The following is a 23,081-nucleotide window of genomic DNA, read 5'->3' on the forward strand; positions in this document are numbered from 1 at the left end:
CCCTGGCCCTGACAGTGAGTGACAGTTCTTCCTGGCTGAGTGCTGGCTTATCCAAACCAATCCTGCAAGTCAGGGGAGAGGAGGATTCTTTCTGGCATCCCTGCAAGCAGCAGCAGATTGCTGTGGGTGCTGTAGCCAAGAAGTGAGTGTTTGATGGAGCTCTCCTGCTTTCTGCTGGGCTGCAGTTGATTTTCCAATAGGATCATGACCCTGCCCTTTCCATAGGTGGTGATTTCGCACATATTCTCCCTGAATTATTTAATTCCTTTGAGAAGCAAAAATACCTTCATTTCTTTCCCTTTCTTTTGTTGTTTTTAGGGATATTATAGCTGATGCTCAGGTGGTTGTAAAGAAAGAAAACTATGATGCCCGCACTGATGAGGAAAGTGAAAATCCAGCATCGGCCTCGTCGTCATCAGGTAAGACAGAAAGCATTGTCTTTGTGTTATATCACAGACAGGCTTTGTGTGAATAAACCTTAAGGAAGGCAAAATGCTACCTGACAGATTGCTTTGTGACAAGCCAGCCAGCAAGCCTCAAAAATACCTCTCCTGGAGCAGAGTACAATACTGGCATTTTCAAATTAGAGAGGGGAGGTTTAAAAGCATGTTGCACGAGTGAAGGCACTGTCATTTCTTGCAAAGTGACAAATTACACACTTTGCAGAACTAATGACAGTCTAACAGTATCCGAACCATCAACAATTCCATTTTAAATTCTAGGAATCATGATGTGTGTGCCGTGATTGATAAAGTGTAAAAGGTAGCTCCTGACAGTTTCAATAGTGTTTAAAAAGGGGAAAGAGGGGAGGTTTAACAGCTATAAAAAGAGCTGTGTGCATAAATGGAATGAAAGTGTATTTATAGCAGAATCCACTTATTTGTCAGAGAATTTTTGGCCTTGTGAAGATGCTCATGAAACTTAATCTGATGAATTCTTCCAGGACTAGAGCCTTGTAAAGTGTGTGGGATGCAGTGATGGCACATTATGCAGTACAAAATATTTAACTGTGAATCAGAATTTTGGCATGTTTGTGATAAACTAGTGGGAATACCCAGGGCAAATGCTATCAAAGTTTCAAAACTGCATTGATAGTTGTAATATCGTTTGTTTATATATTTGTATAGATATATACACATATGTGTATAAAAATAGATACAAAAACTTCCCTTAAGGTCTTCAAAGGTTGCTGTGCGTTCTCTCACTGGAGCTTTTTATTTCCACCACAGGTAAAGGTAATCCAGACAGCAATGTTTTCCTGTAAAACAGCAATTTTGTGTGCTTCCCATTGGGAGCTGGAAGTGTTTGGGACCCTGGTGCCAGTGGCCAACACCTTGGTCACTCATGGGGGTCTGTTTGCAGAGGAATTTCTGGCTTTATATAAAGTGGGCAGAGCTTCAGACAAGAGGAGGAAATTGTGATCACAGAAAGAAATAATTTAATGCTGCACTGAGGTCTCCAGAAGTCTTTGCTGTCAGGTGCTAATTGTTCAGTTCAGGTAACATGATGAGAAATTTGTTTTGTGAAAAGGCAGGGAATAGTGGAAGGTGTGGAGTCTTCTTCTAAATTCAGTGGGGCCTAACTAGCTCAGAGGGAGTTTTGAGACAGAGATATGGATTTAATAATGAAAACAACAACTACTGCCCTGCTCAGGCAACCACGAGGGACTGGACTGGAAAATACACCAGCTGTGTTTTTATTTTAGGTGCCAACAAAAAATGTACTTTCTTTTGTCTTTGAGGGATGCAGTCCTCAGGGTTTTGGTCCTGACTGGAAGAGTTCAGATGCAAAATTTGCAGACAACATGAAAAGAGCATAAAGTCAATGCTCTGGGTAACACAGTTGAGTTTTTCAAGGCAATGGCACTGGTGGGCCCTCACAGTGAATATCCCTGAGGTCAGTTGCTGCTCCTCCTGTGTGCACAGCTTTCTCTCCCAGTGAACAATGGGAAAGCACAGCTGGGTGATGAATATCTGAAGTCTGTCCTAGAATTTTCACACTCAAAAAGAGGCAGATCATGCCTTTATGCGGAAAACAGTAATTCAGGGATGAATGGAATGAGTGGATAGTGAAGCTCAAAGCTACATGAAGCATCAAGGACTGTAAGACATAAAAGATAAGACAGATAATATTTGGGATTTTTTTTATGTTTATCTTAGTTTTCCTATATTCTACTTCATCACTGTATTTCTTTCCCTTTTGGACTTGAAATGTCATTGCAGGAGTCAATGAGAATTAGAAGATTATTGAGGTAGTTTCAGTAGATATTGGTGAAACCCACAAAAGAGAGGTCATAATTAAAAAACTTCTTTGAAGGAAAGTGAAAGCAGGTGTGTGTATGCACACATAGATGCACAGTAAAAGTGCATTTGTATATGTGCATGTCTAAATAATTCACTATTAATTGAAAAAGCAGCAGTGCTCAGCAAGTGATTGGGTTTGTGTTGGGAGGGGAAAACGTGGTGGTTCCATCACAAGATAACTCTGTTCTAGCAGCTCATAGGAATGTTACACAGAAGCTATGAAATTCAGACAAAATAATTTTCAAAATCATGATCGTTTGCAAAATCAGCAAAAAAAAAGATCAGGATTTGTTGAATTGCAGAGTTTAAAACTCTGACAGTTTTTCTTAACCACCAATAATTGTTCTTCTTGAATTTTTGGGGCATTCAAATGCCAGGGTATTTCAGTGGATATGGAGGAAAAACCAGCTGATGTTTATTAAAAGAAAATTGAATACCTTATTTAGTTATCAGTCTGGTGTTAATCTGATGGAGATATTGTAACAAGATGCACTGAAGAAATATATTAAGAAAATTAGTAAGAATGATTAATTGCAATCTTTGTAAAGGGGCAGAATCTGGAGCCTAAAAGTTTACTTAAAATTTCTTATTTTTTTGGCATTTCCAGTGTGATTTGTGTGTTTGATTTATGATTTGCTTTCTCACAGCAATTTCCGCTTCCTAGCCTAAAGCAAAGATGAACTGAAACATGGTAGTTTTTGTCTTGCTTACACACTAATGTAGTTAATGCTTGCTAGTGTAAAGGGAGAAATTAAAATGGAATTAGTAAGTATTTTAAAGCACTCAGAAATAAAGCTGATGATAATTACACTCCTTAGAAATAGTAAAATGTTTATAAATAATAATACATTTATAAATAACACTGTGTGTGATTCTTCACAAGAGCTCTGCCTGCCATGCCATGAGCATGGGAGGAATTTATTTGAAACCTTGCTTAGGGCTGTGAATGTGAGGATGAGACAGGCACAGAGCTCCAGCTCTCACTGCAGTTCAATAAATTCTGAAGCAGCAGCTACAGATGCTGTGCCAGGTCCTTGAAATGCCCGTGAGCTCCTGCTTGAGAGAGGAAGGAGGAGATGAGGGAAATGCTGCTGCTGCTCCTCGTGCATGGAGTGCCAGGGACGTTTCTGGGGAGCAGGACAGGGTTGGTTTGGCTTTGGCTGGTTGAGGTTTTGCCCCGGGGCTGGTGAGATTCCCAGAGTTACCAGATCCAGGTGTTTTCTGTAGTGGTGCTTCAGCAAAGTTCCCCCATCTGGAGCAGAGCTGGAAATCTCTCAGAAGGTGTGGAGTGGGGTAAGGCTGTGATTCCCTTGGTGCGCTGGTGCCAGCTGGACACAATTGTTCTTTAAGGGGAAAAAAACAAACCACAACCCCCAGAAATCACCAGCCTGAGCTCCTCCAGGCCCACAGGAGCGAGTGGGTGACTCAGCACGATGCTACAAGATGTTTCTGTCATTGTAGGATAGAGAAACGCCTATTCTGGTTAGGGACAGCCCAGTTGTTACAGATTCCTCTTTCTTCCCCTCTGCACTGAATTATACTGGTTTTGTTTACTGAGCCCTTCCTCCTCGTGATCCTGAAATCACAATAGCAGTCTGATAAATCATAATTTGATATCACGGTTGGAAGTAGTGGCTTTGCCCTGCAAATCAGCTCCTGTTATTAACTGAAAAATGTTTTAGTGGTTCACCTATGAGGAGGCTTTTAAAACAAGAGCAAGGATGGGATAAATGTTCCCCCTCTCTGCTGCCGTCCCAGGAGTTTGAAAGGGAGATGGAGGGTAACAGTTTACTCCTCACAGTGCCTGGAAAGTCACCAGAAAGGAGAATATTATCCCTCCTCCCAGGTATATGACAAAACTGCAGGGAAAGATTTAATTATTGCAATCTATTGTAGATCAGAAGGATAACATAGCAGGTGGGATGTAGGAAGAAATTGTTTAATGATTTATTGTTGTTATTTTATTTTATAAATGCCATTATATGTGTCTGCCTCTGGACAGAACAAGGCTGCTGTGCACCAATTTACAGTCAGCTTGCATCTCGTTTTATTTTCCTTAGTTATATTTCACATTATAATTGGTAGGAGTTACCTCTCCTTAGGGTAAGGAGGGATGTCATGATCTGCCCTGTTGGATCAAATAAAATTTTATGATCTGTGTTTCTTGCCGAGTTGTGTGGAAATATCCCACATTTCCCCAGACATTTAGTGCCCACACTTTTCTGCGTGTTTGATGATGAGGACAGGTTCAGAAGTGGTTCTACTAAAATCTCTGCAGAGCGCACAGTAAATAAGAGCGAGCACCTTGCCATCTCCCACTGCCTCACCATGCAAATGTTCTCACCCCCTCCATCCAAGCTCCTGCCTTGGGGATTGTGTGTTATGCCCTCAGGACTTAGTGGCACTTTAAATTTAATTAGCTCTCCTGTGTAGTCCAAGCCACTGATGGCTCGGTGCTGCTGGTTAATAAGCTTTGATCAAAGTTAATAATAATAAAAAAAGCCTGTTGTAACAGCACCCGGCTGTGCTGTGCAGTTAAAATTCCATCTGTGAAGACCTCTCTTTAAAAGTCTGGTTTTTAGGAGTTTTAGTACTTAGCCATCTTAATTTACCACGGGTTTAAATTATTTCTCTTTTTGTCAGGCTGTAATTGAAAATGGTTCATCCTGAGGAATAATCTCATTCCCCTTTCCCTTAAAGCTGTAGATACCTTTTCTTTTCTTCTCCCTGAAACTTGATACTGATTTTTCCCCTACAACCTGATGGTTTTGTGCCTCTGAAATAGTTGTGGTGGCCAAACTGGTTTCCCTCTGTGTTACAGCAGGTGTCATGGTCAAAATGCATTTACAGTAAAAGTATCATAATGTTCCATGCCCCTTTAAAAATCCTCTGTGAGTATTGTGCTAAGAGGGATTTACAACACATTACCTTGACATATTTCTATGAAAATTATCAAAATTTCTTCTATCTCTGCATATTCTCTACACACCTTCTTTCTGTTCCTTCTTCAGCATTTACAGTGATGCAGCTGAATGTGGTTTCACCAAAATGAGTCATTATTCGATGAAATTCTGTAACTGACAGAGTCAGATTTATACTTTGTTAAGTATATTGCTGTTGAAAGTTTGGTGATTGATCAAAAAAATTAGAGCAGCTAATGATGACACTGCACAGTTAGGTGCAACAACATTGATTAATGTAAAATTTAAAAATGTTTGTTGTTGTGTAATCCACATACTAATAAATGTCACACATGAAGGACCTTTTATTTCCTTGGTGAGTTGTAAAATGTTTTTCAGTGCTATTTAATTTCTGCATAAATCGTCAAATTAACTGCCTTTAGTATATTTAAGTTAAATTGTAAGAGCCTTATTTTAGAATCATTTTCAGACCCAGCTGTTGATTACAATCTTGATGCACATCCATGAATCCAGTGTTGTTTTTTTTCCTGTCCTCAACTGAAAAACCAGGTTAATTTCAACAGTTCAGCAATGTGCACTTTGAACAGAGGTGGAATTATTTCATTTTTGGGGGGGAGGGAGTTAATATGGTCACACAAAGGAGAATAAGTGACATAAAGTTCTTGAGTAAATAAGTCACAATTAAATCCATCAATGAAGCAGTGCCTTATCTCCTTCCATGAATAATGGAATCATTTCTCAAGCCTATTTTGACACCTGTTGGTAGAGAATTTACCTCCCCAGTTGTGAAACTGCAACTTGAGTGGAGCTGGAGCTGTGCCCTGCTCTGCCTCATCCTCCTCCAGTGCCCAGCTGAAGAGCCACTGCTTCTCAGGTGAGCAGGAAACTCCTGCCAGGGGCAATCCCCATTCCAGCTTCTGTCTCTGCTTTACTGCACAGTCCCTGCATTTGTTTAGCACCCAGGGTAATGCTCCTTTTGGGATCTGGTGCAATTAAAGGACCTGGCAGGGATTATTTTTATTACACCAAACTATTCTTCAATACTTGTATTATGGACCACAGCAGTGACTGAATTCAGTGCACAGTGAGATGCAAGCCTGCCCAGCAAACCTCTGTCACACAATTTCATTTTGAACTTTGTCCTCCCGCTGTCCCAGGCTGCCCCAAGCCTTGTCCAGCCTGGCCTTGGGCATTTCCAGCGATCCAGGGGCAGCCCCAGCTGCCCTGGGAATTCCACCCCGTCCCTGAGGGGAACAATTCCTTCCCAATTTCCCATCTGATCCTGCCCCCAGCCAGTTGTAATTCAGAAGAAACAGCATCAAAAATATTTTGGCATATTTCATGATATACTGAAAACCAGATAATTGATATGCAGAAAACACAGTGCATTTGCGTTCAGTTTTTGAGAACACTGTCACTTCAGAAGAGTTGACATTTGGTTTAGCACTGTTGGGGGATCCTTTCAACAAGGAGAAGTATTCATTCTTGAGGAAGAAAGGGTGGTGATCCTGAACACTGGGATGAAAACCCTTATTTTCAGCTGGGGCTGTCTGTCCGTGGCAGCCAGCAAGCCCTGGATGCTGCAGGTGCTGGCACACCAGGGAGCAGCACATTCCAGCAGACTCTGCTGTCACCTGTGGCTGTTCCCAGGTCTGTAGCAGCTCCTCTGATGCAGAGCTGGGTGTTTTGCAGGCTGCCTTCTCAAGCTGCCCATTTCTGTGTGTTTTGGGTGGGGAGACAGGCAGTGGGCAGTTCCCCAGTGCTGGGTGCACACGCCAGCTTATTTTTTATTTGGACTGTGGGGGCATTTGCTCTGGCCACCTGTGCAACACTCACTGCCATAATTACCTTAATGACTTCCCAGCTGCATTACAGTGTCTCATCCCGGCAAACAGCCCGTGTTGATCAAAAGCTGGGTTGCTCAAGATTGCTCTAAGCCTTGTGGTTGTTCCCTTGATTTATTGCTTTTCCAGGTTAAAGCACACATCCCTGTTTTTAAGTGGAAGTTTTCTCAGCCAGGCTGCACCTTGTGAGTCTGGTGGGTCTTGGCTGGATTTGAGAGTTGGTTTCCCTGTTTGGCTCTTTATTGTGTCTTTAAGCCCAGTGGAAACTTGGTGGGAAACAAATTTTACACCTAAGGAAATGTCAAAGTCATCACACTATCTAAAACAAGAATAGACAAAAATGTTTTATTTTAGTGCTTTAAAACACCTTTGAGTAAGAAGAAGGAAATCTCATTGCTTCATCTAAAAATCATGAATGTAATACACCTGTAAACTTTTTTTTTAACTTATTCCCTCCTCCTCTTCTCTACTGTCTTGCTTTTACTGGATATTTTTGTTATTTGTGTCCATCTAAGGTAAAAGGTAGTGTCCTAAAGTCACCTTCCTACCTTAAGCTTTTATTTTTAAGGTGGCACATAGATCAATCTAAAAGACACTGAGAATGAGGTGATAAAATTGCACTAGAAAAATTTGCTTTACTCAGTGGAAACCATAAACGATGGCACTAAACTGATACACAAATTCCACATAAATCACTTGGCATGTTGCCATACTTCCTGAAAAGCAGGGTTTTGCTTTTTTGGGGTTTTTTTGTTTGTTTGTTTTTGTTTTTTTGTTTGTTTGTTTGTTTTTTGTTGTTTTTTTTTTTTTTTGTTTTGTGGTTTGTTTTTTTTGGTCAGTCATTGTATTGAAAGGCTGAGAAGTTCCTTTTCATCTTTAGGATGAAAGGCTCTTCTTGAGGACCCTTTTCCTCAATATCCATGATGCTACATGCATCACATGCACAGATTTAATGCAGAATATTAGAAATCTGTGAAACTTGGAAGGGGGAAAATGGCTTCAAAGGGGAAAAATGGCTTCAAAATAATCCAGGCACAATAGGCAAATGCCATCAGTAGTTATTGTTCCAGATTTTGTTGTGCATTTTGCTGCATTCTGCTTGGTTTTGAAGCCTCACCTGAACTCGCTGGTTTATGTACACCAGGCCAGGTGACCTCGTAAAGGAGCTCTCGGTTACATATGCTGTGTCCAGGCAGGTCAAACACCAAATCTCACACTCTAAAAGAGAACTTTCCCAGGTAGCAACTGATAAAGGGGAGATATTTTCACATCTGGAGCTGTCAGCAGCATCTTATCAGCTTGTTTTAGTTTTTGGTTTTTTTTTTTTTTTGCTTACTATATAAATTAAAAGGAATAAAGGAAATAATACCAAAGCAAACATATTGTCAATGCTGAGTTTTGTTTTTTTTAATTAGGTGCAGAGAGAACTCCAGTATACATGAAACACAGTGTGCATTTCCTCATACAAATATCTCATTTATTATTTACTGTTTTTTTTCTTTTTAATATCAGATTAGTTTTATTCTCTTAAGACACACAGAACATGACACTTGATAACCTTACAGAGAGAGTAAAATCCATGAGGTTCACAGCTTTATATTTTTATTTGGAAAAACAGGTGCAAAACCATACTCTGTGCATTCTGAGTATGACGCCCCTATCTTAGAAACAAAGTAGCTAATTTTTGTTTTAGAAAGGTATATTTAAATAAAAAGAAGCTCGCAGGTGGATTCATTTTCATCTCCATCTCCATTTCATAAGGCTTTACCTAGCTTTGCTCTTGTTCCTGTGAGTTAATAGGTGTGATTGTGATCACCTGGGACCAATTGCACTGAAATCATTGGGCCCTCTTTGAAATTCTTCCCAAATTTAAACCAAATAATTCACTTTTCCAGAAAAGGTATCCCTGTAGTCAAGCTACAAACCTCTTCTTCCCTTGTAGCTTATAAAAATATTAATAATAACTCATTTATAACTCATTACCAATTCTGTCATGTGCAGAGAGGCACAATATCACTCTTGATGCAAACAGAAATTTGGATGCTCTGTGAACAGTTCAGAACATACTGTTCTGGAAATCTGGATATTTAAATGAAAATTAAAAAGAGTGACCATCTTTAATTATCTTTTTTTTTTCTCATAGAATATGGGGTAAAATTTAAACCTTTTTGTGTAGATATCAATTATGTCCAAATTCATGATAAATAAAATGAAACAAAAAAGGTACATTAACATACATATATATGTACCAGTATTTTTAAATATAATGAGAATATAATAAGAATTAAAACTTGGCATTGATTCCATGATAGTTTTTCTTAGTCTCTCTTAGGTAGTAACTCCCTCAATCATTTGAAAGCCACAATCAAAATAAATTAATGTTCAGTGTTGATGTGCATGGCAGAAAACCAGTTTACTATGCCTATGTCAAATGGCTTCCAGGGCATTCCTTTGTTCAGTTTGAGAGCAGAGTTTTTGGAGTTTTTGTATTTAGTAAGGATATAAAACTTCCTCTACAAAAAAGTGAATAGGCAACTCTTTGGTGACTGTGTTGATAGTTAAAAATCTCAGCTTTCAAGAGTGCCAAAGTAATTTTCATTATTTAATGGGTTAACCCATCAGTAGCTTGGAAGGAAATTTGATGCAACTAGTTCAGGCAAGACCAAAAGTCTTAATTTTTGTCTCTGTAATGAACCTGGTTGTTTCAGGTGGAGAAATAAACTCAGCTTGTAGGAGAACACCTTGGAGCAGGGTTTTGTCTCAGCTGAGACTGGGTCTCACAGGTGTGCTCACCTGGCTGCGACGTTGTCCCAGCTCACACAGCCCCCAGATTTCCCTTTGCTGATCCTGCCACTGTCTCCAATTCCATACAGGAAAAGCAGGGTTTATTTGGGATTAGCCATACTGTGAGCTGTTGTCTGAGTCAGGAGAAAAACATCTCTTTAATCTATAGCCAGGTGTTGGATTCTCACAAGGATATTCATTACCTGGGTTACTGGGAGAGGAGGGTCAGGTCAGGAGTATCTGATTGCCAGCAATTTCCTTGAGACCTTGCCTGGTTAACCTGTCTGTCATCCCCAGGGGTTCTTTCAGGGCTGATGGTGGCATTCTGGCACTCTCCATGGGTTACTTGAATTTTGTCCCACCATCTTCACGTGGCGTTAATGCATTTCATCTGCTCTAAGCTTCAAAGTAATAAAAAAAAAAAAAAAGAGAGAAATTTCAAATATAAAAAAAAAAGCTGTTTTATACTCCCTACTTGATTGTTTACTTCATTACACCTCAACAAATATTAACTACTTTAGTTAGGCATGAAATTTGGTCTACTTTGGGAACAGTATCATTAACTAAATGGCTCATTAGTACAGCTTGTTGCTCCTTCAGGAAGCATCAAAACACTTTGGGTGCAATCTTTGAATTCTAGCAAGACTCGGAGAATTTTGATGGAGGTGAAATTTTCTTTTGTTGTTTTTGTTGGATTTGTTTTTTCTTTTGTTTTGTTCTAGAGGTGAGGAGAAGAAAGCCAAAAGCAATGCCTTCACTCCGTGGAGCTGCCCTGCGGCCCAGGGGAGAGGGAAGGAATATGTGATAGGATTTGGGACACATCTGCGTGAAGGGAGGCAGTGGCTTCTTGCATCATTGAGCAGTGTGTGAGTGAGGGGAATGAGGATGAAGCAGGTGCCAAAATGTGTGTGTGTGTGTTGGAAACAGCATGCACGCAGGGTGTCACCTGACGGAGCCCCTAACGCATGCACAGGGTGCAGTAAGCAGCCTTGAGGAAATCTCCTGGGAATGCTGATTTTTCCAAAGCAGTTACATGTTGTGAACCCCTGAATATCACTTTTTAGGTAAGACACTTTGTGCTTGGTTACCAGTGACTCCTGTTTTCCATGTGTGGAAGACTCACAGGGTTTTTTGTTGGGATTTGCAGGAATACCCCCTTGGTGTGGGAAGGAAAAGAAAAAAAAAAAAAAGGAAAAAAAATTGATGTGCAAAATGACAAGGATATTTGGTATATAAGTAATTTTCTTGGCCAGTCTCTAGAAGTCCCACATAATCCATGAGATTCACGCAGGGTTGAGTGTAGACCACACAGACTGGTTTGTGTTGGAAGGGACCTTGAGGAGCACCCAGTTCCTTGGCAGGGACACCCTCCACTGCCCCAGGCTGCTCAAAGCCCCAGTGTCCAGCCTGCCAGGGATCCAGGGGCAGCCCCAGCTTCTGTGGGCTCCCTGTGCCAGGGTCTCCTCACCCTTCCAGCACCCATGCTTTTCACCTGACTGCTTTTATTGCCGTGAATTTCCTCATGGCACGTAACACGCAGTTTATTTTTTGTTCAGTCCTCGTGCTGAACAGAGCCTTTCCTTAGATCAGAATCAGCTCCTCTCCATTTGCTGTGAGACACTGCTTGCCATCAGCTTCCATCTGTGTCCAGAGGTGAATCCTCATCCTTACTCCAGCACTGCTCCTAAGAGCACTGGGCTCATTACCTGTCCTCCACAAAGTCTGTGCCTTGCTCAGCCCTGGCTCTACCCAGCACTGCCTGAAGACAGAGTTCCCCCATTCCCTCACTTGACAACAACAAATCTGAGTCACAATTCCCAGCCATGTCTCCAGGTGTGCTGAGCAAACCTCCCCACAGAACTGGGCTGCCTGTTTGTGTGGCTGCTGCCTGCAAAACGAGCCTTTGTGCAGCAGGTTCAAAACATGTTGATGCTCCGGTGGAGGCTGCTTGTAAATTGCACCTGGTTTGATTTCAGTTCTGTAGAGCAAACAGGTCAATTCCAATATCATCACCTACCTTGGCTGGTGAAGGAAAACAAAATCTGGGGATTGATGTGAAATGTAGATGGACTTTTAGGTTAAATGGATTTTCAATCATTTCACTATACTGTCATTCATTTTTGATGTGAGCTGCTCTATTTTTACTTCACCTTGCTGTTTTTCTGTCCCTCCCATGTCTAAAACTATGTCATTAACCAGTGAAATTTAGGAACATGTTCTGCCAAGCTTCTGTAACTTCTGAGGACATTAACAAATCACTAACCAAGCACAAAATGCCATCAAGATGCAGAAGAAATTTAAATACACCTCCTCTCTGCATGCCCAGGAGGGATAAGCTCCTATTGTGCACTTAGCTTAACTTTTCATCAAAGCGGAGAACAGAGAACTATTTTCTTTCTGGAAATTGTAGTTTAAACTTCCCAGAAATGATTGAGTCTCATAGCTTTTAGGGAAATGTAAAAAGTGCTTCTGCCCACCAAGGACTTCATAACCATTTTTGGCACTTCTGACATGAATGCACCTGTCTTTTCCTTGTGATCGGAAACGGAGGCAGGCTGTGACTGATGGAAATGTGATTTCCAATGCCCCACTTCCCTCTGCCTAAACTGAGGTTTTTTGGGGGGTTTTTTTGAGAGACAGAAAAATGAAAGATGTTGCACAGGTAGCCACCAGACTGAGCAGCTGTGCTCAATTATTGCAGGCTGATGACACTGACCACATCACACCAAAGGTAAAATCAGATTTCTGCCATGAGTCCTAACATCTTGGGCGCCTTCCCCATGAAGCAGGGCAGGAATTAGAAGGTTCCCAACAGAGGATTTTTGAGGGCTATGAGTGCTTTCAAGCTATCCTTACGATATTTGAATAATAGGATAGATGGCAGTAATTTCCATGAAGCATCATCAGCAAGCTCAAAGCTGTGATTAGCCTTTGGTTTGTGAATGAATTATGTCACTTTCTAGGCTACTGAGCTGCTTCCTGATGCTTTATTCTTTACTCGGTTGCAACACTTGGTTCAGGAGCTGCCAAATGAAAAAATGTACTCTCTTTCTAGGCATATGAGCACCAAAAAGCTGTTTCAATAGCTGAAAACCTCCTGGTTAGCTGCATAGCACAGCTGAATTTTGATAATCTGAGGAAAAAATAGGCAGAAAATCACTGGAATCAGGCATCATTCACACTGCACCCTGAGAGAAGGAGGGTCTTGTCCACCTCACAGAAACATGGAATTGCAGATTCATTGATTCCCTAAGATTGGGTGAAACATTGAGTCAGATGGTGAAGCCAGCACTGCCACATCCCTAAACACCACATCCTCACATTTATTGAACACTTTAAAGGATGATTCCACCACTACCCCAGTCAGCCCATCCACCATTTGAAAACTCTTTGTCTGAATAAATTATTCCTAATATCCAAACTAATCCTCCCCTGGTGCAACCTGAGGCCATTTCCTCTTGCCCTGTCTCTTGTCAGGGGACAGAAGAGATCAACCCCCATGTTGTCAACCTCTGAGTTTTGGAGAGCCAAGGAGAGGAGATGGTTTATTTTGGATAAACTAAGGATGGAAGACATGCAGCCATCCCATTGTAGGCACCTTTATGTGCACAGGAGGTATTTCATATGCAGAGGGAGGCCAACTGTGCCACTGAAGTGTCACAGACACTGGAGGGCTGCACAGAGCATCCAGACAAGCCAGCACTTTCAGGAGATACTTATATTTTATGGCTAAAAGACATTAAATAGTTTCCTAAAGCCCCAGCCCCATTAAGGATGTGTCTGTAGCCTACTGAGGAGAATTTTTACTGCATGAATGATGGAAAATTGCCTTAAAATAAATCACTGGTGAGTTCCCCCTGTTGAGCTTGAGGGAAAGGAATAGGCACAGGAGATGAGCCTTAGTGGGGTAAGGGGATATAATCACAGTTCCTGTCTTCTGGTGGGAGAAAAGCTGTTAAATTCATGGTACAGATTTTGCAGCTCTAAGGTGGGAACAATGTCTGTTTCACTCTGTGCTGCTCCATCCTTCTGCAGCAATGAGTAGTAGCAGTAAAGGACATAACAAGATGCATTTTCATTTAATTTTTTTTTCTTTACTTTTTGAAAAATGGGACATCAGACAGGAAGAAGTGGCACTGCATTTTGGTGAGATTAAGGTATTTCCCACTTCATTCTCCTCGCTGTGGCTTGCTGGAATTACTGCAGGAGAGATGTGACATTTATTAATGGCAGCCAGTGGCTCAGTCAGTGGTGACCCTTATCCATATTGCAGTGAATTAACCGTGCTGTGTATCCATGTCCTTAGTCTGGGGTGGGGAACTGGAAGGGAAAGCAGCCCCCAAATCCTTCCTTGCAGCAGCCTGGTGTTTCAGAGCTGAGCTTCCCCCAGTGGCCCAGGCTGCTGTTCCCATTCAGGACAACACTGACATTTTTAATTCACGTCTGCTTCTCAGAACAAATCATCCCTTTGTTGCTTATGGGCCTGAGGAACTTTAAAATCCCTGTCTGGCAGACAGGAGGTGGCTTTATTTTCCTTAGATATCCTTGGATAACTAGATCAACACAGTTCTTGTTATCAGCTGGAATAGTTGTTATTAGTGAAAACAGTGTTAGAGGAAATAACAGGTATTTTTGTAGCGAGGGTTCCTGAGGGTAAATAGTGAAGGCACAGAGCATTTTCCTTTTTTAAACCACCAAAACAAGAGGCTCTGATGTGTGAGCATGCAGGCTAGCATTAGTGTGTCAGCAGTTTAAAAATGGATGTTTTAGTCATGGTAGTGTTTTTTTCCTGCTACTTCAGGGGAAAGAAAGCAGCAATGGACCTTAAGCTCTTTCATATAATTTAACAAAAAAGAACAAAGCTGCTGTGTGCAGGTTTTGTGGGAGAGGGAATGGTCAAGAAGGATTCTAGGTGTTTCTCAGGTAATGGTATTACTCAGCTGCCTTTTCAGGAAATACAATTTGAAGTGACTGCGTTCATGCCCAGCATGCAATTAGCCTTTTTCTTTGTTTTGTGCATTTCACCAGCAAGCTCCATCCCAGAATAATACCCTGAATTCTCAATTGGTGTAATTCATGATGGTTCCATTAACTTCCAGAGAGGCTGCTCTGGCTTATTCTGGCCCAAAGTGTTCAGTTCTGAACGTGCAATAAAAGTGTTACTCATCTGAGCAGCCGCTATTCACATCAGCACTCTGTGCCCAGTCCTGGAGGTTTTAATGTGTTTTTTGTTGGTCAACAAAGAGGGTGTTGTGTGCACAGGCAAAGATGAGATGTATCTTTCTCTGCTTTTGAGCTCTGCTCTGACGCTTTTCACTCTTCTGCACAGTGCTCTCCTCCACGAGGAGTCAGACCAGACTGGCCTTCCTGGGAGGCAGTCTGCCAAAATAACACCCAGTGCCAGCAACCGTGGGACTGAGGGCAGCACTGTGGGACTCCAACTGGAGCACACTAGGAAAATATTTCTTTTAAAGTCTGATTTGGAACTCTCTGTGATTTCTTTTTTTGTTTTTCTTTTTTTTTTTTTTTCCTCCCTCCTCCTTTTTTTTTAATTTATTTTTTTTATTTTAGGTATACCAATATAATAATGATTAATCCATTCCGACAAAAGAAAATCGCAGGTTCTCAAACATCTTTTTGGACAAGTATTATGATGGTTAGAAACAATGTTAGTTAAAGGCAAAAATTCTAGCTTTAAGTAATATCTGCATTGTTTTTTTCTAAGGATCAGGCTGTCAAACACAGCACTACTCAGGACAGCTGGAGTACTTCTAAGATGGAACCTTTCACTTGGGAAAATGTGATATGAAGATTCTCTGTTGTACATTTTTTTTTTCTGGAAAGAGTGGAAGAAAATCAAATTATGTAATATTTTCTGGTTATAGAACCTTGATATGCCTTTATATCATCCCACACATCACCTGCCTAACCTAGTGACTTTATTCTGCTTTTACTGTTAGTGAGCTTAATCCTTCATGTCTTTGTAGCCTGCCACATCTTTTTCCTCTTGGTTCTCTAGAAAAATTCACAAAGTAATTCATACTTTCCAACATCTTCAGCAAATTTCTCTGGAAATAACCCACTGACATTCTTCCTTTGACGACATTGTGTTTTTACAGTATTTCATCACTAGGGTTTAGCATGTGGTTTATATCACAGTGATCATCCCTTGATATTTTTTCTGAAGCAAGGTGCCAGAGGAAAAACTCTTTTCAGTCTAAACCAGTCTGTTTTGTTGTGGTGGGAAAAGGAGTGTGTGTTTACACACCCTTTGTATTTAAATCCCATTTTCTCTAAGCTTTATTTAGTTAGAGGGAGACTGTATTACTTTTTGTAATCAAACCTTACCATTACAGTAACTGTTGTTTTGGAGAAATGTCAGGAAGTGTTTAAAATTTCCACAGGGCCTTAATAATTTAAATGAATTTTTGATGGTAAAGGGGCATGAGAATTGCCCAGTGTAATGAAATTACAAAAGTACATTAAATATAGAAAAGCATTTTCTTCTTGCGTATAGATATTTTGAGCTTGCATGAAATATTAAGCAACCATAAATTATCCCTATATATAGATATATTTTTTTTTTTAGAATCACAGCACTTTGATGGAGGGGTAGAGGAATCGCATCAAGCTCTGCCAGTCCAGGCTGTGTTTCACCCTTCAGTAATCCCTCAAGCAGCTGATACTCTGCAAATTTCAGCAAAACTTAGTAGGGAGACTCTTTATCAGAAGAAAATACCATGTTTCCTGAGCTTGGGTGTTTGGGGCTTGTGTTTCCAAGCGGGTTTGGGGGTTTGGGTGATCAAGCCCCTGTCATTCTCATGTCAATAAACAATTCTCCTGGTACCTCCTGGCCCTGGAGGCTCGCAGGGACGTTGGCTGGGGGAGGATCTGTGGAACATGAGCACAGCCCAGGGCGTGATCCTGTTTTTGCTCCTGCAGCTTTTGCCATATGGAAAGACTATCCCAGAGTTAGTGGTTCCCAGGGGAGCAGGGCCAGTCCTGTGAGGAGTCTGGCCATCACACACGCTGACCTCACCCTGCATCCTGGCTCTGCAGCCCTGCTGTCTGGCTGACTTGTTTGCCATGGTCTTCTGCCATCCATCTCCGCCACAGCCCTCCAAAAAATCCCTGAGGATGTCCCAGCTTGTCCATTCCCTGTGCACCACAGGTGTTTTTGAGGTCCTGAAGCTGAGCTCCTTCCTGACTGTGCGCTGTTAATGCTGGGCTTTGCTCATGGTCACAGCCCAGCCCGACCAGGAGAGCCCTGCAGATGTCCAAGGGAAGAAAAACAGCCCAGGTCAGGGTACAAACACAGCTCTGGGCTCCTGCCACAGTCCATTCACAATCAATAATTAATGGTGGCTGTGTGAGTGTTTAAGAGCATCTAAACACAGGTTGTTACAGTTTAAACCAACTTCTCCATTATGATTGAGACCTGGTGATTGATAATTTTCCGTTTGTCGTGTATCAACGCCCGGGCTTCACGTTCATTGTTCAGTAAGTGTTGTAATGAATATTAATGTGTTGCTGCTCTCAAAGTACTTACTGAGATCTTTAAAATTCTTTAATGTGCCCTCAGAGCCTCTTAGGGCAACCAGAATTACCTGCAGCATTTTCCAAAGCAGAATTATCCCATGATGTTGATTGAGATTGTGCCAGTGCATCTGCCATAAAAACATTAATGTCATGTCTGACTGAGGCACCTTCCATGTTCATCATTTCTGAATCCATTTACAAAGACCTTAATGGCAGCTGTATATAAAGACATGCCATAATGACATCTTAAATGCTGTCTTTAAATTCACAGCATGAAAGGCCTTTTAGGAATACGGTATGACAAAAAAAAAAAAAAAAAAAAGCAGAGAGCTGACAGCAATTTGTAGATAATACTCATGGTATGTCTTTTATTTAGTGGAGGTTTTATATTGATTTCAAGAGAAATAAATGGGTCCAGAAAGGTAATAGTGTAAATAGAACTTTGTTCCTAGTGAATGACATGTGAGACTTCAGTTCATCTTCCACATTTCACAGGAAATACACGAAAATGCATGGCAGAGTTTGGAACTGTATCAGCTGGTTATACAAAATTCAAAAATACACAGTAGAAGTAAAAGATCTAGAGCTTGTTACATTCGGGGGAAAAAAATGTCTATACGTACAAAAAGCACAATATAAGTATACCAAAAATCACTTCTACAGCAAAGGTTATTTCGAAAGGGCATGAGCTTCTCATGGAACAGTCTTTGAGAAGGAAGGGGTTTGAAATAATTCTGTCACTTTCTGGGCAATGATCTGCTTTTGCCAGTCACCACAGTCTCCTCAGTTTGTCTCAAATTTTGCTAAAGGCAGGGAAAGAAAAGGAGAATGGATATAAAAGAAGGCAGTACAAAATCTCACAGGCTTCACCCCAGCTTTTTGATGATCATCACTGAAGAGTGGAGGATGCTGGGGCAAAGTTTGGCCTCCCTGAGGTTGTCATGTTGAACTTCCCGATTTTTCACTTCATTTTTCAAGACATTGAATACTTTGGGCAGTGGTTTAATCTTTAAAATACTTAAAAATTTTGAAAAGGCCAAATCACATTTATGTCTGAATTTGCTTCCTTAATTAGGTCACAATGTCGACGTCATCTTTGGTCCTGTCAGAAGCTCTGTTTGGGGCATGAACTGGGGTTTTCACTTTCAGCACTGGCTGAAGGGTGATGGGCAGGCACACTTTATAATCTTTTGCATGCTGAAGAATCACGTTGGCCATCAGAGTGGCTCGTGGGCCATTAGATCCCAGATTTTCTTGTGTCTGAGCCTCGCTGAACAGCACTGGCCTTCTCCTCGTGCCTACCCACCCCAGGAATCACCACTTCCCTTTTACTCATCCCAACTTTTGTCCTCTGACAATGACATTTTGAGTGATTGGGCTCTGTGCTGTCATTAATTCTGTGTGCTCACATGTAAGGACAGTTTTAAAGTCGCTGGTTTGTGTTCCAAGGTTAAAGCTGTGTGTTGTTTTGCAGGGGGCACAAGTCTTGTGTCACTGACTTATTTGACAGTGGGTTATTTTAAAGCTTTAAATCTGTCTTTTTCTCTAAAAGATGTAGTGCCACATATTTATGTTGCTATTTTATCTCTAAAATAGCACCACATATTTATCTTGCTGTATAAATAAGTAGCAAAATCCCTTCTGTTCTGAATGTAGTATTTGTTTAAATATTTTTGTGCTTCCTTACAAATATAGAGTGAAATACAGGCAACCAAAGTTCCTGTTCAAATAGGTTTCTACTTTAGATTTATTATTTTAGATTTTTCCACCTGAAATGTTTTCTGTACTTAAAATAGAAATACCTATAATGCAAAAAACTGTAATGTGAAATACAAGTGAAAAAAATCTTAGGCTTATAAGTACAACATGATCAAATTATTGGTAAAGGTTACAAATTTATCCGCCAAAAAATGCCACATTATGAAAACATAAATTTTCCAGAGTTGTGGCCTCCCTTGAGTTGTATTGATTTCCTCAAAGGTTGTTTAATGGGGAAAGAAATCATTTTTGTGGCAGAGGAGTCTGACCTCCAAGGCCCTGGGGGGGATGTCCCGAGTGCAGCTCACACTTGGGTTTTAAGGCTGCCTTTGGTACACAGGGGGAAATCTCCCAGTCCATTCTCTAGGAATCCCATGGGGTTCCCAGGGAATTTACTGTCTGTCAGGATAGTGATTCTCCAAACAAGCTCTAATCAGGGAGACCAGGTAGTGCAAAGCCTGCTGAAGCACCAGGGCGACCCAGTGCCTTATCCAAAGGAATAAGAAAATAAATTTAACAAGTGGTGGAATCACAGAATCATTTATTCAGGTTGGAAAATCCCTCCCAGCCCATGGAGTCCCAGCTGTGCCCGATGCCCACCTTGTCCCCAGCCCAGAGCTCCGAGGGCCACCTCCAGGTGCCACCTGCAAGGCTGGGCACTCCAAGCCCCCCTGGGCAGTGCCAAGGCAGCTCCTGAGCCCCCTTTCCATGGGGAAATTCCCGCTGTGCCCACCCTGAGCTGCCCTGGCCCAGCCTGAGGCCGTTCCCTCTGCTCCTGTCCCTGTTCCCCCCGGCTGTCCCCTCCTGGCAGGAGCTGTGCAGAGCCACGAGGGCCCCCTGAGCCTCCTTTGCTCCAGGCCGAGCCCCTTCCCGGCTCCCTCAGCCTCTCCCGGGGCTCCATTCCCTTCCCAGCTCCGTTCCCCGCCCCGGCCACGCCGCAGCCCCTCCATTGCCCGTGTGAGGGCCCGGAGGTGCCGCAGCCCTCGAGGGGCGGCCTCAGCAGGGCCGGCCCAGGGACGGGCCCTGCCCCGCTCCCGCTGCCGCCCCAGGCCGGCACAGCCCCGGGGCCATCGGCCCCTGGGCACTCTGCTAGCTCAGAAAGTCAAAATAAAGCTGAATAAAGTCAAAAGGCTTTCTTGCCTACAGATCTTGCAGCGGCTGTTGTGTATTTCTCCATTCAGGAGAATCACAGCAGCTCTCACTACATGCATGAGGGGTTTGAGACAATTCAGAAGCATTATACTGTTTATTTTTCAATAATGGTCATGAACAAATATGTTACTTACTTTCACATTCCTTATAGCCACACAGGTGACTGTTACCTGCAGAGGTTGTAGAGTCCCCAAAAGGGTCCCAGGCCAGGCTGGGCAGGGCTTGGAGCACCGTGGGACAGTGGAAGGTGTCCCTGTCCATGGCAGGGGTGGGACTGGATGCGCTTTAAGGTCCCTTCCAACCCAAACCATTCCACAATTCTGTGGTTTCATGACTACATAAAGGTTAACAAAATAATCACTGGCTTGAAATCAGTAAATAATGTTGATTGTTCACGTTCTTCTTTAGGACTGACTTTCAGACCTTGGACTCCACATTCACACAGCCTGAGGTTAGGGATAATACCGATTTCTGACGTGGGTCAGAAATCTTTAGAGGTGATCATTGGAAGCCCTACAATTGCTGGTGCCAGGGCCTGGATCAGCTGGGTGGGCCAGAGCCACATCAGCTCAGACACCAGAAAATCCAAGTCGAGCAAAAAATGATGGAATTCCAGGCATGAGGTTTATGCTTTACGAGCCTGGTGAGGAATTACTCTGGGCTCCACTACCTCACATTGAATTGAGACATCACAGCCCAGAAATCTTTCCCAAAGCGGCCTCATGATTTCAGCCCTTGTGTCTGCCTGCTTTGTTGTTTTGCTTGCTCGACCTGCGTGGTGCTTCATGCCTCCTGGGAGTTATGTCCAGAAGCCTCCTACCTCCACCCTGGGTGGTACAGATGATCCAAACGGGACATCCCGGGAGCCCAGAGGATGACTCCAGCAAACAGGCACACCCGGGACACTGAGCTCATCCAAACCTCTTCAAACCACGACCTTTCTGGTGCTGATGCCTGAGCTTGGATGTGCTTGTGTGCTGGATGACTGCATCCAGCCATGGTGCACAGAAAATTAGCCTTAATTCAGAGGTTTGAGGAGATTCGAGGGCCAGAGAGGGAGGAAAGGTCCGTGCAGTAAATCAGGAATTGCAGTGGATTGTTGAAAAGCTGTTGCTGAGCAGCCTAAAGCTTTGTCCCCAAACAGCCCCTGGCCAAGCCTAAAAGCACCACAGCATCTGAGCCACCAGCTTTGGTGCTGCCTCTGTCAAGCACCTGTGGAAAATAAAGCAGGGAAGACATTGTTAGATTTTTATTAGGGGATTTAGACTGGTAAGGAGATTTTTAGGTGTCAAAATTGAAATTGCAAAATGTTGCCTGCCTGATACACACAAGGAATGATCTGAGCATATCCCAAAGCTTTCTCTTTGTGCTCTGAGTGAGGTGCTAACCTCCAGGAGCTACAGGCACTATAAATTTGTAGTATTTTCAAACAAAATCATAACCTTTAGCAATGCTTGTAAGCAGGGATTTTTTTTAGAATTATAGTAGTACTGCATTACTTTTTGGCAAAACACATTGATATGGATTATTGAAAATTAGTATTTCTCTTCCTCAATGTGGTTCATTGAAATTTCCCTTCTTAAGGTATTTTGTAAAAGAGGCATTTCTATTACAGATCATAGTTTTGATGATTAAAATTAATGAGCTCCCTCAGAGTCTCTTGGATATGTGTAAAATGCATTATGTTTTTATCCTCATGTGTTTTGATAGATGGAAAGAGACTTTTTCATGCTTCATGACCAAACCTATTATTTGTGTGTCAAATTTACCCAAATTTTTTTTCCCAATGTAGTTTCAAGACAATGTGAGATGGCAACAGATGAGCGCCTGAGTGATCCCAAATAAATAAGCAATGAGAAGGAAACGTTATGGCAAACAGATTTTACCATAACTTGATTGGTTTCCCTGCAGGTGTGAAATGAGGGTGTTTTGTGGGGGATTTTTGTTTGGTTTGTTGTTTATTTGGTTTTATTTTTTTTTTTAATAAAACAGTCGTATTTAAAAATATTTTAGAAAAGGGTGATGTCAGGAAAAGAATAGACTTTGCAAATTGAAAACTCAGTGGTAATACAGCCTAGAATGGTGAAATGTAAACTTCCTTACTGAGCTGAATACAATTTATAAATTTTGTATAGCTGGAGCTAAACTTCTTGCTGGAGTTGTTTTAAAATGTGTCTTCATAAACACTTCCCATGGAGATATTCTTTGTAAAAATAAATGTTAATAACCAGCTGACAGAGAATTTATGGAACCTTGGTCTCAGCTGCCTCTTGGCCCCAGGGGATTATGGTACAGTAAACCCAAATTCATACAAAGAATTAAATATACAGTAGGGCAGGACAAAAGGAACAGGGAATGTCTTTCACTATTTTCCTAAAATTAATATAGTGACATATTCCTGTTGCTTTCACTGCAGCAGATGCATGGACTGTAAATAGCCGTGTTTAGTATCTCTGAGTGATCTAAACAAGTCAATTTCCCATGAGAAATGCCGGGATCTGTGCGCACGGGGTAACTTCAGAGTAGGCAGGAATGGTGTTTCCTCAGCTGCCTGTCAGGAACGACTTCATCCTGCTCTGCAGATATTGCCTCTGCATCCCTGGGACGTGTTAATTTCCATACCCGTTCATTTAGAAGGCTCTGCTGAGACTGTCAGAGAGATGCTAATTATCGGTGATCCCTGGGGAATTATGCTGGGATTGAGGAAGCAGGGAACGGCTGGAGTTACAGTCAGGAATTAAAGTGATGAGTTTTGCTTCCTCTCTGCTTTTGCTTTTCTC

General features: G+C 41.9%; 1 protein-coding gene across 6 annotated transcripts in view; it reads left to right on the top strand.

Annotated features, from left to right (window-relative positions):
• Nucleotides 1–23,081, top strand: part of XRCC4 (X-ray repair cross complementing 4) — a 142,911-nt gene that overhangs the window by 60,276 nt on the left and 59,554 nt on the right. For all 6 annotated transcript variants that reach the window (XM_063180823.1, XM_063180826.1, XM_063180824.1 and 3 more), the window contains one exon: nt 319–419. In XM_063180823.1, the coding sequence (XP_063036893.1) occupies nt 319–419 (101 nt within the window). The remainder of the gene's footprint in view (nt 1–318; nt 420–23,081) is intronic.

This window comes from Melospiza melodia, chromosome Z (genome assembly GCF_035770615.1).
Source record: "Melospiza melodia melodia isolate bMelMel2 chromosome Z, bMelMel2.pri, whole genome shotgun sequence".
Taxonomy (NCBI): domain Eukaryota; kingdom Metazoa; phylum Chordata; class Aves; order Passeriformes; family Passerellidae; genus Melospiza; species Melospiza melodia.